Below are 24,327 nucleotides of genomic sequence, written 5' to 3'. Positions count from 1 at the left end.
GACCTTCTGTGTTAGCCTGCAATTCAGAGAAGTAGATACCAAACAGGAGAGGATGCAGGACTGAACTCTGTGGTACTCCACTTGTCACTGGTCTGAAGTTGGATTTCTACTCTTTTGCCAAGTAACTGCAGCAGTCCTTTCTAGAATTATCTAATGCTGGAGAAATCTAAGTGTGAAAGAAGTGACATGTTCTGGGGAATAGAATTAAGAATACATGATCACTGGCATGGAGTTTATTATGTAGCTTCCCATGAATTACTACATTCTGAGCTTGGAACTATGATGAACAAATTAAAATAGGCAGTACAGTGTTCATAGACTGCCACTAAGCAGCTCTAAAATCCAACAATTTGTTTTTAATTCTAAACAAAATTTCCTATTTCTAGCTACGTGTTGATGTCAGACAATGTTTACTTTTATTATCTTTTACAGAAGTTGCACCCTAGAATGACTTTCCAGTGGTGTTTTGTAGAGCTCTCAACTTTCACTGGTCCCAGTACATCTGCTGGCTACTATCGAATTTAATTCATGACAGTACCGATTACAAACTACAAACATGCATTGCGCTTGTGCAATTTCATGGAACCCTTTAACGCTTCCTTTCTTAACGCTCCCACTGAGGCCTCCTCGTTGCTTGGGCCCAAAGTTAAAAGCACACTGGCCAGATGTGAACAGGACGGTAAGAAGCTTTCTGCCATAGGTGTCCGTTATTCTTCCCCTCAACGTGCTTTCTCCCGAAGCCAAAAGAGTGGGAAGATATGGTTCAAGAAATCTCAGGGTCCTTTCTGTGACACACAGGCCGAGTTCTCCCCCAGAGGCAGAGGGGGAAACTCACAGGGAAGATGCTCCTTTCGGGGCAGAGGGGTCCGCGTAACCAGGGTTTCAGGGATTCTTTCCCTGATCAATCCTACCAGCGCTCCTGAAGAGCGGCCCAACTCATTTCCTCTGGAGGTGGCTGGGGGATGTTTCTCCTTGTACCCTTCTGCTTGGCTAACCATCACCACCGATTCTTGGGTACAAAGGATTATAACCAGAGATGATCATATCCCCTTCGATCTTTGTCCTGCCCCTTCAAAAAACCCTCCCGATGTTCCACCCAGTCAAAGGGAAGCAGCAGCACTAGAGATAGAAAAGCTGCTAAGAAACAGAGTCATCCAAATAGTCCCTCCAGAGCAGACAGGATCCGGATTCTACTCAAGACTATTTTTGGTGCCAAAGAAAACCGGGTACTGAAGACCAATTTTGGATCTCAGTGTATTGAACAAGTTTGTGAGTACAAAAATTCCGGATGGTCACAATACAGTCTATCCTCCCGCTTTTGGAAAAAGATGATTGGATGTGCTAGATAGATCTTCAAGATGTGTCTACCACATAAAAGTGGACAGGCCATCAAGAAGATTTCTGCGCTTCCGTGCGGGAGCCAGGTCACTACCAGTTCAGAGTACTGCCCTTCGGACTCTCTACAGCCCCCAGAGTGTTCACAAAGTGCATGGCAGTTGTCACAGCTCACTTGCAACTTCAAGGATTCCAGGTGTTTCCATACCTAGACGACTGGCTCTTTCTGCCCCCACCAGACATCTACTGGAAGAAGCCCTGGCATACTCTCTCCTCGCTGCTCAAAGGCTAGGAATAACCATAAACTGGCAAAAATCCAATTTCACCCCATCTCAGTCGGCAGAATTCATAGGGGTTATCTTGGACACAAAAAACTGCAGAGCTGCTATTCCAGAGCACAGAATTCTAAGGATAAAGCAACAACTAATTCCAATCCTTTCAAGGGAAAAATCCACGGCTCACTCGGTTCTACAGCTGTTGGGTTCCATCACCATTGTTACCCTAGCCAGGTTTCACATGAGGCTTCTACAATGGCTACTGCTCACCCAATGGTATCCTTTTCTGCATCCTCTTCCAGCCATGATTCGAGTAACCCACAGGTGCAAACAGGATTTAAATTGGTGGATGACACACAATCTCTCAATGGTCTCGCCCCTTCTCCCCCCAGCAACCCAAGGCCACAGTGACCACAGACGCCTCCCTGATGGGGTGGGGGGCTATGTCAGGGAAAGACAGTCCAAGGCACTTGGTCTGAACTGGAGGCCCATCTGCATATAAATGTTCTAGAGCCGAGGGCGGTGCTTCTGGAGTTGCAAGCATTCCATCCCCTGCTGCCGTCTGGGACAATTGTGATTCAATCAGACAACATGGCGGTGGTCTGGTACATCAACAAGCAAGGTGGAACCAAATCTTACCCCCTTTGTCGAGAGGCCATAAAGATATGGCAATGGGCTATGGCTACCAACCGTTTTCTTCTAGCAACTCACATTCCCGGGAGTTCCAACGTGACAGCAGACAGACTTAGCAGGCGCATTCTTCAACCTCACGAGTGGTCCCTGAACCCCTTGATAGTGGCGGAGATCTTCCACCGCTGGGGCCATCCTTGCTGCGACCTCTTTGCATCCCCGACCAACTACAAATGCAGCAACTACTTCGCCCTAATTCCCCCTTCGGGACAGTAACCCAGGGATGCTCTAGTCCACGATTGGCCCTCGGGTCTTCTTTACGCATTTCCACCCTTTCTCCTCATTCCCCAGTTTCTGAAGAAAGCCTGTCGGTTGAAGAGCAAGGTGATCCCATAGCACCATATTGGCCTCGACAGATTTGGTTCCCATTCCTTTGGCCTCACCTACTAGATCGACCATGGATTCTCCATCCAACCCCGGACTTGATCTCACATCCACAGAACCTGACTCATCCCAACTTGAACAGCCTGAAGCTCACGGCTTGGCTACTCCAATTCCCTTGATTGCCAGGCAGAATGATCTTTCTTTACCAGTACGTGATATTCTCATTGCTTCTCATAAGTCTTCCACTAGAATTACTTATCTGAGCAAGTGGAAAAGATTTACCTGTTGGCTGAAAGATAAACAAGTAGACCCCTTTCCTGCACCAGTGTCGTTAACACTAGTCTATCTGGCCGACTTTTTTCAAACGGGTCTATCGGCCTCTACCATTAGAGTTCATTTGGCTGCAATTTCTAATTTTCATGAGGGTGTCCAAGATTCCTCTCTTATGTCCCATAAATTGTGCAAGACTGTCATAAAAAGTGCGAATCATCTGAAACCACCTTTTAGAGAACCTATTCAACCATGGGATTTATCATTAGTTCTACACTCTGACAATGTCACCTTTCGAACCAGTCTCTTCTTGCAACCTCAAGTATTTGTCATGGAAAACCTTGTTTTTGGTCGCCATTGCTTCTGCCAGATGTATTTCTGAGCTTCAAGCTTTACTGATCAAGAGTCCATACTTGATTTCTCATAGAGATAGAGTGTCTGAGAACTAATCCATCATTTCTGCCTAAAGTGATCTCTGAAACGTCCATTAATCAAGCCACGGAATTACCAGTTTTCTTTCCCAATCATTCAAACAGAGGAGAGTATTGCTTGCATACCCTAGATATCCACAGGCAAATCCATTTTTACTTAAACAGGACTAAACCCTTTCGTAAATCTGACCAGTTATTTTTGGCCTTTTCTGGACCTAGATTAGGATCTGCTGTTGCTAACGTCACATTAGCTAGATGGTTGAAAGACTGTGTGACCTTCATTTATATACAACGTAATATCTCTTTGCCTACTACCATGAAAGCTCATTCAACAAAGTCGGTGGCAACTTCTGCTGCCTTCCATGCCAGAGCTTCTTTACATGACATCTGTGCAGCTGCAACTTGGGTTACGCCTCATACCTTCATCAATCATTACAAATTGGATTTGGCCTCCAGGGGAAGAACATCTTTCAGTTCTATGGTGCTCAGAAATGTCCTTCCATGAGAGCTTCCCAGGAATGGAGGTAGCTGGGGACTCTGTCCCATGCGTAAGGAATGAATGAGGATTAACAATATCAAATAAAGAAGTTATGTCTTACCATAACGTTCCATCTGTATTGTTGACACTCGTTCAGTCATTACGACCCTCCCTCCTTCCCCCTCCTGTGGTTTCTAGTGGATCTCACCATCTGGTTCTCTTAGGTTATTTGACCAGAGGTAGCCTTCTACCTTCTTTGACTTGCAAACTCAATGTGAGGCAACAGGGAGAGAGGGATTGTGGGTAAGAGTTTAGCTCGAGAGTTTGAAGCTGACGCGAGCTTGGAAAATGGCCAGCTCGGTTCCGAGGTCAACAGATACCCATGCGTAATGACTGAACGAGGATCAACAATCCAGATGGAACGTTGTGGTAAGACAACTTTTTTGGCCTGGTTAGTAGGCTCAATTTTGGTACCATCTGTGGAGTGAATAGAGAAGGGTAGGTAGTTGGACTTGGTAGCTTTGTTTGAAAAGATTATTAATTTAGCTTTGTTTGGGTTTAGTATGAGTTGGTGGATTGTTAGGAAATCTTTGATTTCATGGAAAGCTTTTTGCATCTTTTCTTGTAGCTGTTGTGGGGGAAGGGGCGGATCAGACAAGAGAAGCATCATCTGCATATTTTATGATAGAGGCTAGTTGGATTGCTGTATTAAGGTTATTAGTAAATATTATAAAGAGAAGGGGGCCAAGTATCGAACCTTGGGGTACACCAGTGGATACTGGCAGTAGAGAGGAGAATATGTTGTTCCATTTGGTGGCTTGTTGTCAGTTTGATAGATAACTCGGGAACCATAATAAGGTTGCTGAGCTGAGACTAAGTAACAAGTTTGTTGTAGTAGCTGGTGGGAAATGGTGTCAAAAGCTTTTGACACGTCCAGGAAAATTGCAGAGACTAGCTGACCATTGTTCCTGAGGTGGTGGATAGTATTGGTGAAAGATAACAAGGCTGTGTTTGTGCTATATTGGGGTCTAAAGCCGTGCAGAGTATCAGATAGAAGGTGGTTAGTGGTAAGGTGGTTAAGGAGTTGTAGGTGAATACATTTTCTAGGATTTTGGCTATGGGTGGGAGTTTAGCTATGGTGCGGTAGTTTGAGATGTCTCTAGAGGGACCTCCTTTGTGGAGTGGGATGATGTGAGTGACTTTCCGGAGGAGCTGGAAACAGTTCCAGTTGCTTTTTAGCTGCATGCATACAGTGAAGTCATGTCCAGAAACTGTAACTGTGTAAGAAACTTACCATAAATAGTGGCTGTTTGACTAGGATCACAGCCGCAGTAGTCAGACTGGGACTTCTGCCTCAGTCTGGCCTGACTTCAGAGCTTTGGATTCACTTTTCTCCCAGCTGGGCAGATGTCAGCTTCCTCAGGACATCAGAATGCTCCCAGTACAAAGATGATTTTTGTCCATGCAATCTTTAGTTGTTTGTTCTCCAAGAAGTTCTAGGCAGGATCCCACCAGGGTAACTCTTAGGCAAACACCAGGTAGTACAGACGGTCATAACCCACATCTGTGTTTTTTACCAGATTAATGAAGAAAACCCTCCAAATACCAGTTCAGCTGACACAACCTCACCAGAGGAGTTTGGAGGCTCTGTAGGTGTGCCGGGAATGAAAGGCAATTGGAGGGGAACACACAGAAAAACTTAAAAGGGATAGTGGGTGGGTTGTAGTACTACAATAGTGAACCTACTGTACATTTATTACCATGATAAGCTCCTTCCCACAAATATATTATGCTCTTATAGAGCACTGCTATAGCAATCATAAGTGGGAAGATTCTCAGAGCTCGCAGATTTCACAGGTCCCTGCAGAATACCAGTGGCAACATTTGCCGTGCCGCTGGATGCAATTTTGATCCTGTAATCTTTGGTAACTGCGTGTGTGATAAGGACCAAGGGAGCACTTGAAAAATGGAAAGGGTCCTCAATCTCTGAAAAAGGCCATTATGATGGCCATGTCTCTTGTAAAGTTCATTCTAGCATTCCCCTTTAAGGTCTTACAATGGACAGAATAATAAGAAACACAAAGAGCCAGTCATTTGGATATGGTCTATTTAGATACTTTTTTCTCTTCCTTGTTAGCTAAAAGGAAACAAAATGACCAGTTTTCCTTATGTCTTTGGTTGCATCCAAATATCTTATTGCCCTGTCCACAAACATGGAATGAAAAATTCTCTCTCCTTTATTCTGTGGGTTAGTGCAAAAACACTGGCAGTTAAACATACTGGTTCACAGATATCTCTGTGACCAGCTTAGGCATAAAAGGGTCTATACAAAAATTGTCCCTGCCCTTGTAAAACATCAGAAAATAGGTTCCTTGCACATTAGTGTCTGAAACTTTGAAATCCTTCACAATTATGTGATCTTTAGCAAAAATACTGTCATCCAAGCCAAGTACCTGAAGGATGTTGCAGCAGCCATTTCAAAGGAAACTGTTGTCAATTCCTCTAAGACAGAATTCAAGTCCCATAGTGGGATCATAGAAGGTTACTAGGCTAATGGCCCTGGGGCCCTTACAAGCCTAGCCAAGAGTTTATCCCCAAAAAAGAAACACCAGTCAGCACCTGTCGCCCCTATCAATGAGGGACACAGGTGGAACCCCTGGGACAAATCTGTGGTTTCCCATCCACTCACCAAGGTTGCACTTGAGGGTCAGTGAGGATACTCTGTTTGACATGTACGGGAAGTCTATTCCAGAGAAGGGGCAGCCTCTGGGAGACAAACCTGTCTCTCCAGCAGGTTTTGTGGATGCTGCACATTAGATTAAGGCCTTTCACGTTGGTAATGTGCAAGGAGTTAGACTTATGGATATGGAGCATCTCTAGTAGGGCAGAGTCCAATATTGCCTTGTAGGTGAGACACATCACCTCTGAGCAATCTGCACGATACTGAGTAGAGTGATAGTGATTGGTGCCTGCCCACATAGGACAAGTGTTGGAGGCCATGGATTCTCTTTGTGAGGTATTTCTGTGGCCTTTTCAGTTGGTGCAGGTGTTTGGAGAGGTACATACCAAACAGGGAGTTGCATTCTATTAGCTTAATGAGGGAAAAGTACAGAGAGGTAAATAACCACCTTTTTTGCTGGATGCAATCCCTTTAATTATGAACAAGTGAAAGGCTTTTCTGATCACCATCGCTACATGATGGTCGAATGTGAAATTGTCCACCAAAGTACCTAGGTCTCTCACCACAGGTTGTGTGCTTAGGGGGTTGCCGTTGATGTGTTGATCAGTAGGGGTTGTATTTTTGCCAAATGGTATGACGATTCATTTATTTGCATTTAACTTAAGGCCATGACTTTGGCACCAGTCATTTGTTGCTGTGAGACCCTCTTGCAGTATGTCAGCAACATCTGGGGAGTCAATGACAGCACCCAACTTACAGTCATCAGCAAACTTGGCCACAGGCCTTTTGTTTTTGCCTGGACCTCTGAGAAGTAGATGCCAAACAGTGGGGATCCCAGGACAGATCCCTGGGGAACACCACTAGTGACAGGTCTGCTGTCAGAGGTGGAGGTGGCTGTTTTGACCTTGTGGGTCCTATCGGTGAACCAGTTGGCCACCCACCTGATGAGATAGGGATTTATGCCAAACTGTGTTAGCTTTTCGATGATGCCCGAGTGCAGGATTGTGTCAAAGGCCTTGGCCAAGTCAAAGTAAGCTGTATGTACTTGACTTTCCCTCACCGAGGGCCGTGGTGACAGTCTCAAAAAAGTCAACCAGATTCAAGAGGCTGGATCTGCCCTTGACAAATACAAACTGGGTAGGGTCAAGTCTTGGAGATTGCCCATGTCCTTGTTTAGGAGATCCATGACAATACGCACCATGGCTTTACAGATCAGACTAGTCAAGCTAATGGAGCAATAGTTTCCAGGGTCAGTAGTGGCACCACCTTTGTGCAAGGGGATGACCATTGCAGTTCTCCACTCTGCTGGAATGAAGCCTGTACTTAGGCTGTGGTTGAATAGGATACTCAATGGCGAAGCTAGTTCTTGCTGGAGATGGGGCAGAATACAGCCTGGGATACTATCATGTCCCATGGAAGCTGTGTACTTTGCCCTGGATAGGATCTTTAACACTTGATCTGCAGAGATGTGAGGTGTGGGCCATGTATCAGGAATGTTGAATGGGCCTTTGGGGGGTGAAGTTTGTACTGAACCTATCTGCTAGCAGGTTGGCCAAGTCACTGGGATCAATGCAAGTGGTACCATTCAGTACTAATTTGGAAGAAACCTGGGCTTTGCCATGAAGGTTCCTGACATATCTGAAGACAGCTATGTGGTTTCCCTTTGTTTCAGAGGCTACTTTTAATTCATAAATGGCTTTGGAGTTTTCACAATTGATCTAATTTGCTTGTTCAGGCTGAGGAGGGAGTTTTTCCAATTTGGAATTTGTTCCTTTTTACCCTTGGACAACAGTTTCTTTCCTTTGTTGTAAAGCTTGTTGATAGAGGATGTCCACCAGGCAGGTTTGTATTCCTTGAGGAGCAGGTTTTAGTTATGTTGGGTATGGCTGAGTCCATGCAGTTGAAACACAAACAGGTCCACCACAGGATGAGGGTGACAATGAGGCAAAGACCACGAACGATTGTAGGAAGCAGTTTAATACACACACACAATGACTGAGCGCTTTCACCAGAAAACCTGGTATCATCAGAGTCTTACAATTTAGTTACACCCAGCATAGTCTTATATACATTCATTGAAACCAATTAATCAATTATAAAATTTTGAATTAATTGTTTCTCTTAAAAATACATTGAAACTATCAAAATCACACTAAAATATATAAATACATATGTGAAAAAGAAAAAAATACATGTGTAAAAAAGAAATATCACAAACATCACAGAAATCAAAAAGAACTTTGATCCTACACTAATTGATTGACCTATACCTAAAAAAATAAAAAATACAAATAAAAATAAAAATGGATGCATATATATGTATGTGAAGCAAAATATGTAAATAACAGTCCATGCAGTTGAACAGGTGCTTGTATAGTGCACTGGCATACTGTTCAGCATAGTTGCCTGCATCCTCTGAGGGGGTGGTGGTGTTAAGCTTCTGAAACCCTCCCTTAGGAGGTTGTAAGCTTTTGAGAAGTTTTTTAGTCTGCTTATGGCAGGGGGAGGGGGGACAGGACAGAAACTTCGAATAAGACAGACCAATGATCTGATCTCACCAGGGAAGAACATACTACAGGAGTGGTGCAGCTGTTGCCCATGTTGGTGAGAACGAAGTCCAGAATGTTATCTCTCCTTGTGGGGGATAACACGAGCTGGTCTAGTGCATTAGAACTGATGAAGTCAAGGAATCGTAGGGCAAGTGCATTAGTGCAGGAATAGTTCACCCAGTCTATGGTGGGGTAGTTGAAGTCAACAAGAATCAGGGTGTTAGGAGTTACCTTGATATAGTCATGTAATTCCAGGTAAGAGGAGTGGGTGTACTGAGTCATGGAGGGGGGGGTCTATAGCTGACTATAACATGGATGGGTGTATTGCCAACTGTCAGCTACGTTATGCTGTCAAACTAGTCTGGAGGTGTGTCTGTCCTTAATGAAGATAGAGACTCCACCATCCTTGGTCTTTTTGACCTCTTTTTGGGGTTGGAATGTGTGGAACGAGGTTTCTTAGGTCATATCAGATGCAGTGTCTCCGTAAAGAACTGTTTAACTGGTAACAATGAAGCAAAGAGTCAGAAATAGTCCATAAATGTCTTTGGTTTTTTTGGTACTAGAATGATCCCCTGGAACTTTGAATGTGACTGAAATTGTAGCCTGTACCCTTATGAGAGCCTACAGAACTCATCTCCTGAAATCTTCTCTCACTGGCTTACAAATAAGGCCAGCATTCTTCTTATTTTCTTGTTGGGCCTGGTACAAGGAGGCACGGGGGGGGGGGGGGGGGGATTCTATCTGGAGAAGGAAAGGAAAAGGGGCATTACAAAGGCACAGCTTTTCCTCTCAGAGTATCAATCCTGAAAGCCCCATGGCTTACACTCTACCTTCTTGCCACTTCGTCACAAAACCTTTTACCCTTTACCTACCCCTCTTTTTTCCTGGCATTACCAGTAAGGTCAATTTTCACAGACTAATTTCTCTTAGTATGAGGGACGAAACAGTTTGAATACACGGCTTTCTCCTTTCCCTCCACTTTTTTCAATTTCAATGATCAGAGATTCCAAAGAGCAACACCTTATCTAGAAGAGCACTAAAAAGTTGCACGACAACACTTTCAGTCAAGCACCCCCATATGATAGCAGCCCTAGATACTGAATCCACAGCATCACAGCCACGCTTAATGATATGTTTACCCACCTGAAAAGCAGGGTTGGGTCAGTTACAAAATTTCTGCTTTCTACAAACAGCATCTGCTCACTTGGTTTTTGATTGCATGAGGGGTTCAGCCTGCTATTTGATCAAACAATGACAAATGATGGCTTTTTAATTCACTTTTGCTGTGATAGACTTAAGACAGTCAGATTCTACTCACTGGTCACTGAAGCGTTTTAAGTGTTAGATCCAGTTTAAACTCCTTTTCAGCAGTGTCCAGAGAAACCACTAATTAACCTATTTTTTTTAATTAAGGTATTTGAAAGGAGCCTAGACCCTATAAAAACAGTCTGGCATCCTAGAAGCAGGGCACTGAGGATGACCTATGGAAGCTGCAAAAAAGGCATCTTGTAAAGCCTCTATGACAGGAGGAATGGACAAAAGCTTTGTGTACAAGTTCTTTAGAGCATCCAAGACATTCTTTGCTTCACAGTTGAAATGATTCTTTAGAAGAATCAAAGTATCAAATATGTCCTTTAGAAGAGATGCAGAAAACAGGGAGCACTCAGTGTCATTGTGACTTCCAAGAGAGAAGCACTCAAAATGCCTAAATAAGGAAGTGCGAGTCCTTCATCTTCACTTTATGAATGCAGATATAATCGCATTGTCACCTTATAATGCAGATATAATCGCATATCAAAATCAGTGGGTACTGTACCTCACCATGGTTACCAGAAAGAAGGCATCATGCTCGGATACTTGGGACCTGGCCAGTGAACAGGTATCTGCAGTGGATGACTGCTGCATAAAGGCAGACACTGAAGCCTGCCAGTACAAAGCCTCCAGCCTCACTGTCGAAGCAGGATGAGAGTGACAACTCTGTTCACCTCAGTCTCTTCTTGCTAGAACTGGCACAAATACAATAATAGGGTCCCACATAGACGTCTCACATGCACATTTGCAAATTTTGTTCACAGTGAACATACACCATTAACACAAGGGGCATCCTGTCCAGACCATAACAGCCCATAACAATATAAGCCATGCAATGTACTAACAAAACAGACCGAGATCCCCCACAGGTACCTGCTAGTTCCGTAAGTGCAAGCAGAACTGCCAGAGTGACAAGGCTTTCCAATACAAACAAAGCACTTGTGGCAAGGAAAAAAAAAGTGACAGCACGGGCAGGTATCACCTTTATAATGAGAACACGCTAACATTCTAGGGAAGCTGATGTCATTCTGGTTGGAAAGAAAGGTGACAAAGCTCTAAAAGTCAGGCTGAATGTCATGTCTTCTGTGGCAGCAATACCAGTTAACAGGACTATCAGTGATCCACACAAAGAACGAGAATTATTTTTGCTGTTCTCGCGTGTGACCAAAAAACTCTGCTTTCCAAGGAAGCTTAAACAACTGCACTTAGTATTTTTGCTGTATTTTTTCATACCCATTACTAACATATAACAATTACAACAGATATGTTGCAACAGTTAACACCAGCTGTAACCTCAGACTCATACTTGTTACCTCTCTCTAGTAAACAAAACCCACCTGAGATGTAACAAGCTCCAAAAAAAATAAAGGGTTCATACTATGTTACGTATGGGAATTGATTTAAACCGTTTATTTACTCATATTTACTTCTTTACCGGGGTACTGCACTGATTAATACTGACCAATGTTAGGCTCAGCTTCTGTGAAATACAAAACATTTCACAAACAAAAAAAAAATACAGAAATGTAAGCAGCAAAAGAGTAGTTCAGACTAATTACATAGAAATAACTGAGTATATATACATTCTAGTGAGCAAGCACAGCGAAATGTACAATCAAGCAGAGTGTAATGTTCTATATATACATTAGTTTCTAAAGTTGGTCAATCTTCAAATCAATCTTCAATTTAATAAATGTTCTGGTCAAAAGTTTTTCAAACACATCCTGGAGGCAATGTAATGATGCACATTATACTTGTCAAAAGCTAGTTTGAAAAAGAAATGTATACTGCTAAAGAGTCTTGGAAAAATAAGGCAAGAAGCAAGTCATTAAATGATCGTGCAAATGCCGTATTAAGAAAGTAAATCGAGCATTACATGAAACATGGACAAGTACATTAAAGCTGCTAGTTTTAACATATGGATGAAGACAAAGCAAGAAGCAATTCAGTACATCCAGAATTGAATTGCAAGGAGGAAAACAGTCAGAAAAGCAGTAGCAAAACACACCAAGAACAAAATGCAATTTTGGTAATTATACTACAGTAATTTTCAATCAAAATGCTACATGTAAATATACAGTTAAACTCCAAAACAAAAGAGGAAAAACTTTCACTTAGTCATCACTGCAATTAGCCAGCAAAAGAATACAAAAGTATCATGATAGTCAGTCACAAAGTTAATTTACACTGCCATTCTTTTAACCAAAGCATATCTATCTCAACATATCTCGACCAATTCTGAATCAAATTCCACCTGCCCATCCTTTTAACCAAAGGATATCATTCAGCCCAATCAGTTCTGAATCCACTTACAGAATCACTGTCAACTACTGAACTGTTCAAGAACTAAGATACAGAAAAAATTCTTACAATTGTGGGTCCCGGTTTCTATAAATCTTGCCATCCTGTTTGAAAAGACATTCATCAATATCATCTTCTGGTACGGCAGTAACACTCTGGGATCGACCCACTGGTGTTGAGGTGTCCATGATCTCTGAAGAAGGCCCAGCATAGGTGGAGGGATACAAGAACAGCATATCACCATGTCTATTTACAAAAAAGAAACTGATTACAGTAACAAACAAGATAATAATTTTAATAAAATGTTCTAATCTAGTCCAAGCATATGACACTGGCATATTACATACTACATAACTAAATTACAGTACAGACTACAAAAATGGACCCTACCCTGATTAAATTTATGCAAGTCTGCTCAGTGGCACAGAGGCCTGTTCTTGTACAGCTGTTAATCAGGATTAAAGTCATTTTGGAAAGTAGAGATATGAAGAATGTCTCTTCCTGACATTATAGGCTCATAGGTGTATACTAAACTAACCACCACTAGGGCCTTTATAAGCCTAGGTGTGCAAGTCAAACATGTACCACAAACCTGATTTCTATGTAACTGGTGATTTACTGACTGCCTCTGTACATCAGAAACTCAGGCACCAGACCAGGGGTGAACTTCTTATTACCCATTCACTGGCCAACGTTCCGCTACCAGTTTGTAACCTAACAGGGGTTTTGTGGAAAAATAGTGTACATCTGCTTTTCAGGCACTCCTTTCTCTATGAATAATCTTGCCTCAGTTCAAAAGGAGAAACTAGATTAAAAGCAATGGTTTCTCCAACAGTCAAATACCTGCATGACAGTTTCCCCAGTGAAGAGAAAACTTTTTGTCTTTGAGGACAGGCAATGCTTATCATATTTTAAGAAGGTAGCAATTTCCTTGCAGTGAGAACCTTCAAAGGAATATTGTCATTAGAAGTAGAAGTTCCAAGGAACTTTTCCAGCTTTCTCCTTTTTCAGTTCATTAATCGCTGGCTTTTTCTTTACCATAATTGAGCTTTTCTGACAACAGTGGGAAAAAAATCTGCAGTCCATATTGTTTTACTTTTATACTTTCTTCCTGTTTTTAGAACCCTCCTCCTTAACCCCTTAACCCCCCCTTTTTCGAGTTTTACTACTGCATTCCTGTAAAAGAAAAGTAAAAGTACATGTTTTTCAATCTCCTTATTTCCAAATCTTTGTTAAAAACATTTCACTCATCTTGCAATCAGTTATGCAATGGCCCAAGGCAACAGATAAGACAGTGAACAAATATTTCAGCAGTTTAGTTAGTACAAACATTTTCTGTACACCATCCCATAAATTTCTCAATTGTCTTTTTTTTTTTTTGAATGATCAATTGAAAAGTAGAACACAAAAATTAGAACTGAAAATGCAGTTTTTGACGCTATTTCTGTCCTGTTAAAGATGGTATGACAACTCTTACATGTGGCATTATACCAACTAACACTACAGAAACAGCAACATGCAAAATGGCTAGCTAACAATGGACACTATGGAGATTAAATTATTGTAACAGTTATCTAGCAACAAAGACCACTGCAAACAAAGTTCCATCAGCAAGGGACAAGGGGTTGTCATAATGGTTAGGATCTTTACCACACAGACACAAGGTACAGGGTTTTATTTTGAGCCTGGTTATTGGCGAGGCTTGTAACAGTCTGCATACTAACAGCTTAGTATTTACCTATTTAACCAGGCCTCAGTAGTGTAGTGGGTAAGCATGCTGGTTTTGCAAATGAGGGGTCCCAAGTTCAAGTCTTAAAGTTCATATGAGGTGGTCTCTCCAGTCTCTTAATATGCACAGTGAGATGACTTTTGCAAGCTCTAGGGTCCCCCTCTACAACCATAAAACCCATAACATGTATTTGAACTTACTGGAGACACCGTCCAACTCAATACCATATTCATGTGGTGACTAATTACCCCACTGTTAACGGAGTATCCTATAACACCAAACAAAAGCACACAGATTCATGGACTTTGTAAACACAAACTCACTGAAACAGATCATCACTCAGGTGAACAATTGCACAAACATACTGTATCTGGTCCTCAATAAAATGAGAGTGCACTGCAGACCCTAGTGCTATAACTGGTCTGGTAAGGTCAGCCTAGAGAATGGTCCATTTGAAGTAAAAATAAAACCTGGAATCCCAGCTAAATCTGGAACATTCAGGAACCATTACAAGCTAACTTCCTACTATTAAGTGATAACATAAAAAGCACAAAAAGGGAAAGTGACTAGGCTTAAAATGGCCTGCAAGGGCAGATGGCCTAGTACTCATCTATGAACCTGGCAAAATGGCAAGCCCCTCCCCCAACCCCTGAGAACACTGCTGTCTGTGCAGAACTGCTCAAAGAAATCCTATACAAGCATGTAATTGCTGCACTGAGGCAGCTGGACCCATTAGGAGCAAGTAGAAAACTAATGCAAAAACACAAGCCACCCTGGTGAATTACAGCATCAACAGGCTGTATAATAGGAGGAAGACAATCATAGCAAAAATTAACGAGTATTGCACCCAGAAGGAGAAAAGTACTCTCAAACTAAACAACTCAAAGAAAAATAAAGTCTACCAAAGCCAAATTTGAGTTAAATCTGGCCTTCTAGACCAACAACCACAAGGCATTCTTTAGTTATGTCTACACAACCTCAAAGGCAATACACAATTGTGTGCAGGGCTCATTGTTAATGGAGTCACCTACACCGAGCCAAAAGATATAGCAAACCTAATGGCCGACAAATTCAGCTCTAACTTTATTCCCCCCAGACCTTCCCTCAGGAAACCACATCTAATATAACTCCCCAACTAGCACTAGGGAGCAGATCCTCAATGCTCTCTCTAAGACCAAGAACACTGCATTGATGGGCCCTGACAATATCCCAGGCTGCCTTATAAACAGCATGAAAAATACAGGTAAGTAGGACTTGCACAACTGTAACAGTAGATGTTCACAGAACACAATGCAATACTGGCATAAGAATAGTAGTGCCCTACTACTTTAGCTCTCTGGTAGTCTACCTATGCTTAGAGCTCCTCCCTCCACCTGTCTATGAATGTGCCTTTAAGACCCAAAGCAAAGACCCTTTCAGATTTCTAGAGTCCTGAAAGTACAGAAGATAAAAATACAAGCTTTCGAACAACTTACTGGGCCAAACCAGACATGCATGCATGCACACGCAACAAAAAAGGCTCCTGAGCAAAATGGCAACTCCAACCCCAAACTATGTACATCCAAAAATGGGGAATGGTGTGCAAGGTTTAATTACCTGTACCAGCAGATGTTTGTGGAACATACTCCCTTAATGTCAGCTCTCACACAACTGTAATATGTTCAACACACACTGCCTTCCTAGCATACGGGTAAACTTCCCAAAGCTTACCCAACCAGGGATGAGGAAGGAAAAAGTACTCAGGAGTCCCTGAAGAATGGGCCTAGCAAAGCAAGCTCTGGATTTAGAAAGGCATCCAGCTTGTACTGCTTTGTAAAGATAAAGGAGAGAGGACCAGTCTGCTGCCTCTAGAAAACTTAGGAGTTCACCTTTTCCCAATACACTACTGAACAGGAAAAACCCTGGTGGAATGCACCTTTACCTTGTCTGGATCCACCTTGCCACAGTGGGTGTAACAAAAACACAATACCAGAAAACAACAAACATGCAATTGTTTGTATAGAGACAGGCTAGCTTTTCTTTGCTCCCTGTGTAGAACATAAAAAGCATTTCAGCCTTCCTAAACAGTTTTGCTCTGTCAAGGTAGTACTTGAGATGCTGATGTTCATTCAAGGTATGAAGTATCCTCTCTCCCCTAATCTTAGGTTCTGGGAAGAACACAGGGAGGTTAAAAGACTGAGTGAAGGTGAATTCTGAGACCACCTTCGGCATGAAAGTGGGGTTAGAGCATAACACAACACTATCCCTGTGGGAAATCAGGTAAGGTTGCCCCCACCATTAGATCCTGCAACTTAGAGACTCACCTTGCATATGTCAGAGCAACAAGTAAAACATTTTTCCACGTTAAGACCTTCAGATCAGCCTGAGTGGCACGATGGAAAGGTGGTAAGGTCAATTTTTCCAGAATTTAGTTGAGATCCCATGAGGGAGGAATTTTCTTGCAAGTGATTCTCGTACACAATACTCCTTTTATGAACCATTTCATCAAAAGAGAAGGAGAAACAGGAAGATCCATTGGCAGGCAAGCAGAGATGGCCATTAAATGTACCTTAATGGATGCATATGGTAAGCAATCTACAAGTAGCACTCAGATATTTCAAGACCAGAAGATGTTAACTTCAAGGGGCTCTGTTCCCACGAAGAAAACATCATCCATTTGTAAACATAATATTTTCTAACAGCAAGTTTTCTGGTCTCCTTTAAAGTGTGCTTGTATAAGCTGAACTGATGCTAGAATAACCACTGCTGCAGTAGCCTGTAGTATTTTGTGCCATTATGCACTAACTCCGAGCAGATCTGAGAATTGCCACTTAGATTCTTGACATAGCTAAAGAATGTTTTGTGGTTATCTTTGGAGTCCATGGCAATTTTTCTTTCGAAGCTAGCCTTGGATGATTTTATGAGGGAACGTAGTTTCTTGCGGATACTGATCAGGGATGTCTTCCCTTCTTGGGATTTTACTCTTTTCTGTACTAGTTTCCTCCTCCTGTTGTATAGCTGGTCTAAGACAGGGGTCCACCAGACTGGTTTCCTTTTCTTGGAGGAGTGAGTCTTGGTATTGTTTGAGATAGCATGATCCATGCATTCTTGTAGGTGCCCGTAGAGTGCATTAGTAAAGGATTTTGCAGCTTGGACAGCATTATCCTTTAGCACTGGGGCTTTGAAACTTCCCACCTCGGTCTTAAGTGGTTTGCTTTTGAAAAGTTTTTCACGGTGGTTTCTTTGACCGGGGGTGGTGGCGGAATGTGGATAACCAGAGTGATTAGTTTATGGTCAGATCTAACCAGGGAGGGGTTGAACACCAGTCACCCATGTTGGTGATGACCAGGTCCAATATGTTGTCACCTTTGGTGGGGGTGTTAACCAGTTGATCCAGGGCGTTTGAGTTTATAAATTCTAGGAAATGTTGGGCAAGGGGGTTTGTACTTGAGTAGTTCTCCCAATTAATGTTTGGGTAATTGAAATCACCCAATATCAGGGTGTTTGGTAGGACCTATATGTTTCCCAGTGTTTCCAGGAATGCGGAGTGGGGGTTCTGGGACATGGTGGGTGATATGTAGCAAGCTATAATTTGAATAGCAGTTTTGCCCATTGTTAGTTGCACTTCGATGATCTCAAGCATCGTGCTGTGCCACTAACCTGGAGGTGTGGGTATCCTTGATGAATATGGATACTCCCCCGCCTTTTGTATTTCGGTCCAGGTTTTGTAGCCGAAATGTATGGTATGAGTTGTAGCCTGGTAGTGCTGGGGTGCTCTCTGGAGCCTTAAACCAGGTTTCTGTTACTGCACATATATCGATTTTCTCCATACTGAGGAGTGCCTCGAGTGCGTGCATTTTCAGGTTTAGACTTCTGGCATTGAGTAGCATTACCCTCAGTTTTTTGTTACTTTCGCTATTTACGGCGGTGGGTTTGTCTTTTAAGCCTCGCCTAAAAAAGGCACTATGGGGGTGGTAAGAACCTTGGCCAGAATTCAAAAGCCTAAGGGTGACCGGTGCAAGTCGTCTCTAGTGAAGCAGCGTGGCTTGTCGAGCATGTCATCCCAGGCTGACAGACGCTGGATCTCCTTTGAATGACACCAGAAACTTAGCCAATTATTGAAATTGATAATTTTTTCTCTATATTGTGGTATCATTCTTGGTGAGGGCAGGATGCTACTCAGGGTCAGGGTCATACCGACCTGGCCTACGTGATCAGAGAGCTCCTCCATGTCTCTTTTCATGTAGTCCAGGGAGGTATGGCTCAGGTCATTCACACCAACATGGACAATGACAGAGTCATATTTGTACTTGTTCTGGAGTGACCTGAGTGCTTGTGTTATGTGGCGGATCCTGGCACCCGACAGACAGCTAACAGTAACCTTCTCCTTGTTCAGTCTAGTGAGTGGGCAGTCAGTGTGCCTGACTGTAGGGTCACCTATTACTACTGTGTTGGGTATGTTATTTTGCCTTGAGGGCTGCGATTGTGTGGCACACTGGTTTTGTGAAGTATGTGTTTCATGGTTTGTGTTGGGGGGGTGAAGGTTGCTTGGATGTCTGCTTTGGAGGTCTCTGTTGCTTTTGCAGATTTTTATTTAGAGCCTCCGAGTATGTTTTTGTGTATTTGTGTGTGTTTTTTGCCGGTGCTGGTTTCATAGGTCTATGAGACTGGTGGTGTGATGCAAGTAATTCCCTTCTCCTCTTGACTGCCTGGTCCAGTCTTGGGTTGAGAGCGAGCTTAGCCTCCAGTTTGGTTGTATAATTGCATCTCTCGCATGTATTAGTGTTTGGTGGAAGGAGGAGAGGGTTGTCTGTGTACATGAGGCAATTGTAACGTTCCCTCAAAATGCCCAGATTTACCAGTTGACCGAAGAGTACACCTGAAACTGCCCTTTGGACATGCCTGGATAGGTACAGTGAACCATTTTACTGATTGGCTGGTAAGGTCAAATGGCGACCCTTGTCCTTCTCTACAGTATAGGGGGGTCTAGTGCTAAGGTTTATTAGTGCTTGCTATGAGTTTTGAGCAAGTGCCGGTATGAGAAGTGAATGGTTTGAGTGCTTAGGTTGAAAGTTGGTCTAGTTTCAAGGGAAAAATTGAAGAGTAGATTTTGTGGAGCCGGGAATAGTTGTACCCTAGCTAACCGGCGCTGCCCAGCACGCAAAACCTTGCAAATGCGGGTTTTATAGCAGGGAAATGAAAGAGAAATTAGCCCAAAATGGCCAATAAACTACTAATTTCTGGACTGAAACCACTCCTCGAGGGACAGATAGGTTGCTCAAAGCTCCCTCTCTCACAGTGAACAGAGAAACTTCCTTCTATCCAAGTAAGGTATGGGCAAACACAGAAACTTGTAACCCACAGCCCTGAATTCAGCACTAACCTGAAAACTGGACTATACTAGCTTAGAAAGATGGGAAAACAAGTATATATATATATATATTTTTTTTTTCAGAAAATAAAGCAGATACAATCAAAAAAACAATTTAAATGCACAGAAATGGCTATCACGAGTGTGTAGCCTGCAACAGTTAAACAGGTAACAAACACAAAAACGACTTTGTTAAAGTGCAAACAGTAAATGTATGAGGAATAGCCCTTGCAGCTGCTGCACAGATGTTGTCCATGGAAGCTCTGGAGTGGAACGCCACAGAAGTTACCAATGATCTGGTGGAGTGAGCTCTGTTGTTCTGCGGTGTAGACTTTCTGTCTTGGTGATAAATGAAAATTATACAGTTTAAGCCATTTAGATAAGGTCACTTTAGAGACTGACTTTCCCATTTTTGGACCAGAGAAGGATATAAATAATTGGTCTGATTTATGGATTGTTTTTGTCCGGTCCAAGTAAAATCCCACTCATCGGTGGATGTTAAGTAAATGCAAACAATACTCTCCTTTGTTCGAAAATTTAGGAAAGAATACTGGTAGGTCAATCATCTGATTAATAGAAAACTATTGAGATTACTTTGGGAAGGAAGGAAGGAAGGATTGGTCCATAGTGATACTCTGTCCTTATGGAAAATCAAATAAGGATGCCTCATGCATAGAGCCTGGAGCTTGGAAATGTGTCTGGCCGATGTAATGGCCACTAGAAAGAGAGATTTCCAAGACAGAAACCTGACATCACAAGTGGCTGCAAGCTCAAAGGGAGGCCGGGTTACAGACAAAGACTAGAGTGAGACTTCATGGTTCTATAGGCTGCTTAATTAGAGGTCTGGAGTGACAGACTTTCAAAAAGGTTTTGCTTAGACTATGTGAAATTAAGGAGGAGTTACCAAAACAATTATGAAAATTAGAAAAGGCAGCTAAATGAACTGATATAGTTGATGCTGCAGCTCCCTCCTCAAAGAAGTTAAGTACTGGGGTACAGCAGAGACCGGTGCAGACTATGGATCTAGTTTTCTTTGTCTAGACCAAATTGAAAATCTTTTCCGTTTGTCAACATAAAGTTTCCTGGTGGATGGTTTATACGAAGCCAGGATAATGTCACGTACTGGAGAGGAAAGATTACAATACCTTGCGATCATCGGAAGTGGAGAAGCCAAGCTGTGAGCTTGAGACTGGTCAAGTTCGGATGGCTCAACCCTTGGGGGTGGGAAATCAGATTTGGAATTGGATCCAGGATCCACGGTCAGCGAAATAGAAGAGGCTGAAGAAAGGGGAACCATACCTGTCGAGGCTAATAAGGTGCTATGAGATCACTTTGCTTTTCAACCGAAGAGCTTTCTTCATGAATTGAGGAATCAAAGGGACAGGGGGATAAACAAAAAGCAGTCCCATGGGCCAATAGGGGATTAGAGCATCCCTCGGGGACTCCCCCTGTGGGGGAATTAGGGCAAACTAGTTGCTGCATTTGTGGTTGGATGGGGAGGCAAACGGGTTGCAGCAAGGCTGGCTCCAACGGTTGAAAATCTTTACCGCTATGTTGGGATTGAGGGACCACTCGTGAGGCAGAAGAATGTATCTGCTCAACTTGTCGGCAATCACACTGCAATTCCCCGGGCTTTGCGTTGCTATCAGAAAGTGGTTGGAAACATTGCCCACTGCCAAACTCTCATGGCCTCTTTACATAGGGGGTAGGAGTTGGTTCCTCCTTGTTTGTTGATATACCAAACTACTAACATGTTGTCCGATTAGATAGTGATAGCTCCCGAAGGAAAGGCAGACAAATGCTTGCAATGCCAAAAGCACTGCCCTCAGTTCTAGAATGTTTATATGCAGATTGGCCTCTAAATCAGCCCATGTTCCTTGGACTGTCATTCCCTGAAAATGCCCCTTCACCACCCTATCAGGGAAGCGCCCATGCTCACAATGGAGCTGGGCTGAGAGGGGTGGAAGATCAGCTCCAAAGTTCTGTCTCTGACTTCATCCACCAAGATAGGTCTTGCTTGCATCAATTTGTTATTCGAATCTGGAAGGACAAAGGGTGACAGTTTGGATACCATTAGGTTAACAAACGCCATTGTAGGAGTCTCAAGTGAAGCCTTGCAAGGGGTACTACTGATGTGATCTGGGAGAGAGATCAAACAAGAACTGGTATTGAAAATCACCCCTATAAATTTCAAAGACTGGGTTGGAGTCGGATTGGATTTCTCCCAGTTTATAGAGATTCCCAGAAGATTTGTCAAAGAGAGGGTGTAGTAAAAGGCTGCTACCAGTAGATGCTTGGTGGGGGCGGTAAGGAGCCAATTGTGTAAGTATGGAAACACCCAAAATCCTTGTAGTCTCAAGTGAGCTGCCACTGCTGCCATGCATTTGGTGAACACTCTGGGGGCCTGTATAGAGTCCGAAGGGCAGAGCACGGAATTGGTAATGATTGGCTCCCAGTTGGAAGCGAAGGAACCTTCTGGAGCATTTGTCCATTTTTATGTGGTAATACGCATCCTGAAGGTCTATCAACCACATCCAATCGTCTTCCTCCAGGAAGGGGAGGACGGACTGAAACATGACCATCCAGAATTTTGTCTGGGTGACTAACTTGTTTAAACAGCTGAAGTCCAAAATTAGTCTCCAGTCCCCTGTCGTTTTTGGCACCAAAAAGAATCTTGAGAAGACTCCGGATCCGAACTGGTTTGGTGAGACTTTTTGGATGACTTTTTAGATACAGCTTTTCTATTTGTAAAGCTGCTTCTTGCCTTAGACTGGGTGGAACGTCAGGAATTCGTTTTGGTGGCTTTGGGTAGGAATCAAATGGAATTTGGTAACCTCTGGTTATTATCTTCTGCACTCAAGAAGCAGTGGTAATTAATAGCCAGGCATTTGGGTGCAGAGAAAGATGTCCCCTGACTGCTTCCAGAGGAACACAATTGGGCTGCTCTTCAGAAGCACTGTAGGTTTGTCCAGAGAACGAATCTCTGGAATCCTGATTACGCAGACCCCCTCTGCCTCTGTAGGGGTGTCTTCTGGAAGAGAAGCCCCCTCTGCCTCTGGGAGTGAACTCACCATGTGTGTCAAGAAAAGGATCCCGATACTTTGTGCCACAATTTCCCACTTCTCTGGTTCCTGGAAAAGGAGCGCTGAGGAGTGGAGAAACGTACACCAACAGCAGACAGGGTCTTGCCATTCTGCTCACACCTGGCTAGCATTTCCTTCATTTTAGGGTCAAACAGGGAAGATTCTTCCACTGGAGCGTTAAGGAAGGAAGACTTAAAAGGATCCACAAAGTCACATAAGCACATCCAGGCGTGACATCTCATAACTACACCTGAACCCGCAGCTCTTGTCGCCTCTTCGGTTGCATGTGAAATTAACCTCATGGACGAATTTGATATTAATACCAGGGTTCCTAGCTGCAAGACTACCTTGTCAGACACCTGTTCTGATAGAGTACCAGAGAGTTCGGAGATGAGGTCTTTCAGTAGTCTGGTGAAATGTACCAGGTAGTTCAAGGACTGAATTGCAAAGGTCGATGAAGCAAATACTCGCTTCCCCAGCCTGTCCACCAATCGGGACTCTCTGTTAGATGGGTGAACAGTGTGGCTGTCCTTAGCGAGCTCTTTGTGGCAGCCACCACCACCAACACATCTACCGGTAAACCTTTTGACCGATGTGGATTTTCTTCAGGGGGAGAAAGATTGCCTCAACAGCATCAGGGTTCCTCCAGGCGCGCTGCACCACATGCTGAACAAGCTTGTCTGCAAGTGGGGGTCACCCAAGAGGTAGATGGTCGAGCACGAAAAGCCTGCAGGAAAATGGATTTTTTGGAGGAAGGGTTTTTGGGCTTCCAATCATCCCTCTGTTTCAAGATCTCAAGGATGTCTCCAAAAGAGACATCTTCAGGGTGTGATAGTGGGGACCCTTCCCCTTCATCATAATCTGCATAATCTGTAAGGGACTCCTCAGGGGAGCCCACGTGCTTCCTCTTGCACGATTTCTACCATGGAACTTCCTCAGTGGGAGCTTCTGAGTAGGACCCGGAGAAAACTGCACCCTGCAATAGGGTCTCCTGGGGCTCCCATGCTCGATGTCTCGGGATGGTGGCCTGCGACAGCTTCAGCTCAGGGGGAGGACATGGCTGGGGTTCTGATGTCGTAGGCTTGCCTACAGAGGCAAGGGCACTCTCCATTGCCTGGAACGCAGGGCCACCCAAATACGGATGGGAGCCCGGAACAGAGAAGGACCAACTCGGAACTGGGGTCACACCCCGCTCCATTGAGCCCGCTCCCAGGAATGGAGCCTCAAGTTGGAGCAGTACCAACAGGGCTCCTGACACCGTGGAGGGTACCGTAGATAGGGTCAGCACCAAATTCGGTACCGAGGAGTATGCAGTCCAATCCAGAGTCTGAGGAAGATCTGGTTCTGAAGGAACCGAAGGCCAAAGGGTCGACTTCAGGGACAAAGTGAGATCCACTACTGGCACTGAAGCTGTGGGTGTTGAGAGAGGTGTCAGTGCCATGTGCTTCGAAACCTGCAAGGAGATTGAAGGAGGAGAGTAAGATGGAGTCCATGAAGCAGTATTTACAAGTCCAAGAAGGA

At 43.5% G+C, this 24,327-nt stretch overlaps 1 protein-coding gene across 1 annotated transcript in view; it reads right to left on the bottom strand.

The window, feature by feature from the left end:
• Positions 1 to 24,327, bottom strand: part of NPLOC4 (NPL4 homolog, ubiquitin recognition factor) — a 1,702,928-nt gene that overhangs the window by 1,324,859 nt on the left and 353,742 nt on the right. Inside the window, exon 4 of the mRNA XM_044085045.1 lies at positions 12,714 to 12,890. Coding sequence (XP_043940980.1) covers positions 12,714 to 12,890 — 177 coding nt within the window. The remainder of the gene's footprint in view (positions 1 to 12,713; positions 12,891 to 24,327) is intronic.

Source organism: Protopterus annectens, chromosome 10.part0 (genome assembly GCF_019279795.1).
Source record: "Protopterus annectens isolate FY-2018-M chromosome 10.part0, PAN1.0, whole genome shotgun sequence".
NCBI lineage: Eukaryota > Metazoa > Chordata > Ceratodontiformes > Protopteridae > Protopterus > Protopterus annectens.
Note: the sequence above shows the minus strand (reverse complement) of the source record. Positions and strands in the feature narration are given on the sequence as shown.